Source organism: Gekko japonicus, unplaced genomic scaffold, assembly GCF_001447785.1.
Source record: "Gekko japonicus isolate JY-2015 unplaced genomic scaffold, Gekko_japonicus_V1.1 scaffold1177, whole genome shotgun sequence".
Taxonomy (NCBI): Eukaryota; Metazoa; Chordata; class Lepidosauria; order Squamata; family Gekkonidae; genus Gekko; species Gekko japonicus.
Window position 1 is genome coordinate 433956 of NW_015160874.1, and position 7350 is coordinate 441305.

General features: G+C 40.6%; 1 protein-coding gene across 1 annotated transcript in view; it reads left to right on the forward strand.

Moving 5' to 3' along the window:
• Nucleotides 1-7350, forward strand: part of TBC1D8 (TBC1 domain family member 8) — a 50680-nt gene that overhangs the window by 18146 nt on the left and 25184 nt on the right. Inside the window, exons 3-4 of the mRNA XM_015422690.1 lie at nt 375-493; nt 2881-3109. Coding sequence (XP_015278176.1) covers nt 375-493; nt 2881-3109 — 348 coding nt within the window. The remainder of the gene's footprint in view (nt 1-374; nt 494-2880; nt 3110-7350) is intronic.

Below are 7350 nucleotides of genomic sequence, written 5' to 3' on the forward strand. Positions count from 1 at the left end.
CTATGATAGGTTTTATTGTATTTTATGAACTGTTGTAAGCCGCCCTGAGCCCACCTCAGTGGGGAGGGTGGGGTATAAATTGAAGTATTATTATTATTATTATGATTATTATTATTATTATTATTATCAACAACAACAATAATAATAACAATAACAACAATAATAATAATAACAACAATAATAACAATAACAATAATAATAAAGCACTAAAACATAAAAACAGAAATGTGATTTGGGCGAAATACTATGTTACTGTATATTATGTATCTGTTTTAATTCTTGGTGCTATAACCTTGTTATATCTCTTCTTTCAAATGTGATAATTTCCCCGGCAATGGTACATTATTCCATTTGTTTCCTGTTTCTTGTCCTAGGTGCAACAGATGAGGAAATAAATCAGCACTGGGAGTGGCTGGAACAAAACTTACTCCACACCTTGTCCGTTTTTGATAATAAAGAAGATATTGTTAGTTTTGTCAAAGGAAAAATAAAGGTATGAGAATGGCCTGTTTCCATCTCTTTCATAGACAAAGTTGGTAAAGAAGGCTATTATGGAAGAATGTTTTTCTTTTCCCTTTAAGTATCTATAGGAGCAAAAATATACCAGCTAGGTTGATAAACAAACTTTCTGTTCTTGTAGCTTAAGGGATTGTAACTGTGTACTCTTGAACTCGTTTCCATGTTTCTGTATTGTCTTTTCTACAATATAGACTATGAAATATCACGTAGATATTCTTCCTCTGTTCACTAGCTCATTTGACTAATTTCTCTGCTAAATGTGAAAAAAAAATCAGTCTCTTCATTCTCTCTTAGGCAGAACATCATGTGCCTGTGAACTTGCTTGCCCACAAAATAAAATTGTTTATCTAAAACATCTGTATGCTACCTCACAGCATAATTCCTGAGGCAGCATTTGGTACCTAATAATTAGAAACCTCTTTCTACCAGAAATCCCATTCTAAGACTTAAATGGGCACTATTGCCTAGAAACTATTCCCTTATTCATAGGTGAGAAATTAAGTGCCTTTGCCTTGTATTTGGAAATGGGCTAGTTTTCTGCAATCTTCAATTCTGCATTTAATATTTTTCTTCCTGACCTTTGTCTGATATCCGAGTTTACCATGTATCTCTGCTTGGAAAATTCAGGAAGGATACATCTGTGTTTGGTAGTATCTGAAGCAACTTGTCATATAATTAGAACGGTTATTTACTTTGGCTGCCTCTTGCACAAAAAAAAAAAGAGTCAGAAGTGAAGAGTGTATCATATTGTTGTGTTTGCCTTCTGACCTTAGTTAAGAGCGTGTTGCAAGTTCTACAATTATATATAGGAAATTTTAGATTTATTACCTTTCATTTTACTGACCAACTGACAAACATATGCCCAGAGGTCTAATACAGCCAGGGGAGGTGTCCAGCTGTTTCTGTGATCCCCTGTTAGGAAGGTTTACCCTTAGTAGTCACTACCTGAAGGCTCTATGAAAGTTGCCGATTACAGTGGCTTTAACCAGCTGGAGAGGCTTTTTGCCCTCCCCTCCAGTCAGTACAGCTGAGCAGCTACTGCTTCAGCCTGCAAGGAGGGTGTGTACTCTAGAGACTACATTGAAGACACTTAGCATTTAGTTATTCAAGACAGTTATACCTTGTTCTCATCAGTTTAGCTTGAGACCGCTTCCAGAGAACAGTTAACTTAAAAAAAACAACCACCAGTGTGTATTTGCCTGAATCTGTGCCTGGAGGGATATGGCAGGTAGATCGTAAGGTGGCTGGGTCAGCCTGGCATTTGCTTGGACAGGAGCCCCTCTTTGACACACCCAGCCCAATCAAGAGTGATGGCAGCCACAAGCGGCTGGGATGAAGAACTCTGGCAGAAGGGATTATCCTTTTCCCATCTGTTAGTGTTTTGGTCTTTCAAGCAACTGCCGCTGCCATTTTTTATTTTGCTACCAGTGTGCAAGTAAGGAATGGGCTTGAGAGCAGTAGAACTGGCAACATGCTGGCATTTGGGTGGTAATGGAGGTCCATCTTTGGGATGAGAGGCTGCAAGAAGAGAAGCTTTTCGGTCATGCCACTTAACAATAAATAGCGCTAAGGTACTTGCCAACAGGCTCCTGCCAACCTAGCAGTTCGAAAGCAAGAAATTGCAAGTCGATAAATAGGTACCACTTTGGTGGGAAGGTAACAGAGTTCCGTGCGACTCGGCATTTAGTCATGCCGGCCACATAACCGCGGAAATGACTTCGGACAATGCTGGCTCTTCGGCTTGGAAACGATGAGCACCGCCCCCTAGAGTCGGATTCGACTAGCTTTCGAGCAAGGGAAACCTTTACCATTACCTTACTTGCCAACAGGCTCCTTTGTGCATTCCCTCTCCCCCTGCTCCTCCTTCAGTTATCCTTGATGAGTTTACTATATTATTAGTTAATTGTTGTCAGTTCATGCTGGATAATTTATTTCTAAAATTGGAAGGAGAATAAAAACAAAATTTAATTTTCTGGTACATTCATTGAAATTAGAGACACTGAATAACATAATTGTGAACTAATAGTGGTTACGAGACTGAGCTTTGAATAGGGAAGTATCTAGGTTGAGTCTTTCCTCTGTCATGGATTTGCTGGGTGTCCTTAGGTCAAGTCACTTGTCAGGCAACCCCTCTCTCCCATCTGCAATACAAGGAGAGGAATGCTGACCTGCCCTTCAGGATTGCTGTGCAGATTACTGGAGTGTGTGTGTGTGTGTGTGTTTGTGTGTAATGGTTTTGTTGTTGGTAATAGGTACTTTTTAAACAGTAAAGCCTGTAAATGATATGATCGACATAATTAGTTGGTTGGATATGAACAGTTCATGCTCTCCTGTAACACATTAATTTGTCATTTGACTTAGGCATTAATTGCAGAAGAAACCAGCAGTAAACTAGCTGAGCAAGAGGAAAATCCTGAGAAGTTCAGAGAAGCACTAGTGAAATTTGAGACCAGATTTAACTTCCCTGAAGCAGAGAAACTGATTACCTATTACTCATGTTGCTGCTGGAAGGGCAGAGTTCCTCGGCAGGGATGGCTTTACCTGAGCATCAACCACCTCTGTTTCTATTCCTTCTTTCTGGGCAAAGAATGTAAGTATGAACAGATGTATATAACTAGTCTCTCTGCATTTAGTTTTCATGCCACAGATTTCCCTCAATAAAGCACAAGAGGATTTCTGTTTCTCTTAGTAAAACACTTCATTAGGCTGAATCAGTATCTGATAAGTCCAGCTTCACTTGTGGCAGGTGGGTGCATTCCAATAAGAGACTGTGCAGCTTTCCCTGATAACTTGTTTATTTGGATGTATAACTTTGTCCTGTAGGCTGATGATGTGTACCAAGCATGCTAAAGAAGTTAGTAAAGTGATTGTTACATTAAAGGAACTTAAGGACTAGATCTAAGGGTTCCGTTCTGCTAACTGTGTAGCCGTCATCCGATGCAAGGATCCTTCTAGTAGCACATGAGTTTGTTTCTCAGTGCAAAAGGAATAATGGATTGGGTTGTTCCTCCTATCCACATTCAGAGGCAGGGCCAGATCTTCTTAAACTCCTTGGATGGGGGGGGGCAGTTCCCAATTTCAGTTCTGCCTCTAGCAGCTTGTCTGTGCCTTCTGGCTCTTTCCTTGAGCTACGCTGCATCTAGTCAACATTCTTAGGAGAATGAAGGCTCATGGTGAATACTAGCATTTGTTTTCCACTAGTGGAACATGCCTCTACCTTACACTGGTAGAAGACTTCTTGTATCAAAAGAAAGCGCCACAGAATAGAACATTTGGATCCTAAATGCTTTTTTCATCAATAGATATACACAGGCATCTTTTCACCACTGTAAATGATGCTGGCTTTCCTCTGCCTGTTTAGCAACTGTTAAATTGACATTCTTGATTGGTAACCCGAATTATTTGATGGGGTGATAGTAGGTGATTTAAGGAAATGTAAATCTGTTATTTGATATGGTTTGTTATCTATTCCAGAACTATTTCTGGACTAATAATTGTGAGATTTTTGCTTAAGCTTTCTCCTGTTTTCCACCAAATCCGTAATATCTTGACTAGACTAGATGGGCACTTGTTGAACAATATTAAGCAAGGTAAATTCTTATAAACAAAGGGGAGAACCTTCTGTCCAGACTTGTGGAGAGAGGCAGTAAAGAAAACTTTCCTATAACGCACAAAATGGAAGTACAATATATGGGAAGGACTGTCATAATATAGAATGGACATGGTAAGAGATTTTCGAATAGGCTTGCCTTTAGGTTAACAGGTAACTACATTTGGGGAGGGAGGAAGAAGGCAGCTGCTAGCTCTCCACCCGTACTCCACAGTTCATATTAGTCTTTTCTCAGTTGTTTGTGCGCTTGCAAGAGGAATATGACTGAGTGAAACAGCTCTGGGTGTCTTATGGAAGTAATACAAACCTGTTTTGTTCTCAACAGTGTTTTGTGGTTCAGAGTGAGCAGAGAGCTGGTTAAGGGCTCTGTGTGTGTTGATGTGGATAGGCCAGGCTAACCCGATCTTGTCAGATCCCGGAAGATAAGCAGGGTTGGCCCTGGCTAGTATTTGGATGTGAGACCTCTAAGGAATACCAGGGTCATGATGCAGAGGCAGGAGTGTCAAGTCAGCTGTGACTTGATGGCAAAAAAAACAAAAAAGTGTGCATGTGTGTGTTTTGCTCATTCTCTTAAAATAAAAATCTTTTGATTTATGTTTTCTACCATGAGCCTCTATGTACAAGGAAACCTAAAAGTCCAAATAAATAAAGTTTGTATTTCTTTTCATGGACTTTTAAAAAATATGTTTGAGATCTCTTTAATTTCTGCTTCACACAGTTTAGATAAAAGATCTGAAAACTGAACAGGAAATTGGCCTAGTTTTTGTCCAGAGAACTTTTGTCAAGTCTGTATAATTGTGCCTCCTGAGTTTTCAGTGCTTATGAAATAATACTGGCTATGGTTTGAAAATTATGACTGCGATCCTTCTTTTATCTTATGACCATGTACAAACTGGCAACAAAGGATTCATTATACTGGCTTCTTAGACTGAAGGATATTACTTAATATCATAGATCAAGCCTTGGGACTACAGGAAATCATGCGATTGCATAGTTGTTGTCATCTTGATTAAATCTGCTGAGAGAAACAAGTACATCAGTGGTTGCTTGTATAAGAACAGCAATTCTTTGTAGATGATTTTGTTTATTTAAATCTCCTAATATACCCATGTCATTGAAGGGAAGCTCTTGCCTCATTTATAATAGCTGTTATCAGACAGACTGCTGGCAGCTGCTTTGTGGGTGCCCCTCCCATGACAGTTCCAAAACTGACCATTGCCAGACTGTTCATTCAGTCCTCTCAAGTTGGTCATAAAGGACACTTTAGAGCCCTTTTTTAGAACACTAAATGCTTTGAAGAATGCTATGTAAACTGGCAAAATATGAAAGATTAGTTTCATTTCAGGCTAAAAGCCTAGAGGGAGACATTTTTTTCAGGAATGTTCTGTGTGGAGCCCCATCCCAACACTGTTTGCAAAATGAGGTTAATTTGTGGCAGTTAATTGGCTGACTTTTTATGTGCCTAAACAGCTCTTTCACCTTCTGCAGTGTAAGACTGCTTCAGTGCTCATAGTGGGATGGGCTGCTATCCATCTTCTAACTGTGTATCGAACCATTCCAGATGAACCCAATCCCAACATGGAGCAGGTTCGCACCAGTATTGCAAAAAGCCACTAAGGAATTGTTTCATACTTGTACTGTATGGGCAAGGCTACCTGGAATAGGCTGTATTGAATTTAGAACTTCATTGCTAGGTGGAAATGAAGCTGTCCCTTGAGAATGCTAGATGGGAATAGCCTGGGCCCTACTCTAGGACGGTCCTGGACAGAATTTATGGAGCTAGGCTGGGAGAGACAGGCATTTGGAAAGGCAGTGTGCCTGCCTGCCTTCAAACATGTAGTCTGGGCCAGGCTAGAATATTGGAATAGGCTCTGCTTGCACTACTTCTGCAGAGACGGGGGCAGGGGGTGGTGGCTCCATGGCAGAGCATCTGCTTGGCATGCAGCAGGCCCCAGTTCAATCCCCAGCATCCCTAGCTGAAAGGATCAAGTGACAGGTGATGTGAAGGACCTCCTCTGAGACTCTGGAGAGCCACTGCTAGTCTTGAGTAGACAATACTGACCGTGATGGACCATGTTGTGTTCATGTGCACAGCAAGAATATCTAAAAACTTTTCTGAAGGCAGGAGCTGTCTAAATATTAGGCCACTATCCTTACAGGGTTTGACTTCATTTATAATAGCTCCATTCCTGGCAATGAGTTATAATAACTGGCACAGTACTGAATAGCTTACACAGCAGTTGTATGTCCAAAGATTTTGAATAGACTACAGACAAAATTAATCGTGTTCTAATTTAAAGGGGAAATCATCTAGCTTCCTTTTTTCTTCCACTCAGAACACTGGCCTACCCAAAACTATAACAGGTTCTTCTTCAATTTCATGTTCGTTGCATCTATGTAGTCTATGAATAGACTACAGACAAAATTAATTGTGTTCTAATTTAAAGGGAAATCATCTAGCTACCTTTTTTCTTCCACTCAAAACACTGGCCTACCCAAAACTATAACAGGTTCTTCTGCTCTAGTTGCAACATCATTCATCAAGGGCCCAAAAGCATGTCCAGTCAGCATTTTAAGCTCATTATAAAATGTAAGCTTGAACATTATTATGTATTTTTATTCTTGCAACCTCCACTCACACTAAGGAATTCAGGGCAGCATACGTGGTCCCCTCCCCAGTCTTATTCTTACAACAACCCTTTGAGGTCACTTAGGCAGAGAGAATGCGGAGCATAAAATCACACAGTGAGCTTCATAGCCGCATTGACTGCATGTTCAGTCACCAGTGAGAAACTTACATGAGCTGCGCTTGGAGTAACGTTGTCTCTTTGAGGTCACTTAGGCAGAGAGAATGCAGAGCATAAGGTCTGCGCTTGGAGTAACATTGTTTTATTGATCCTTAGAATAAAGAGCAGTGACCACAAAGTGCGCTTTGGCTGATTCCACAAGGATATTTTCACCACATATGAAAAGCAGGAAGCTTCTGGATTAAAGGGGAACACCCACACGGCATTCTTGGGGCATCCCCACATTTCCCCCCTCAGGTTTTAAAGAGGAATATTTGGAGTGGCTGTGAAAGGGCATGTGTGTGGACATTCCTTCCATTGCCATTACAGGGAAAGGAACAGAACTAAGCCTTGCTTTCAGAACGGTCTGAGGCAGCTTGCTGTTGCAAGTCATTGCCTCCCTTTTTAGCCCTTTGAGGGTTCTTTTCTCTGTGG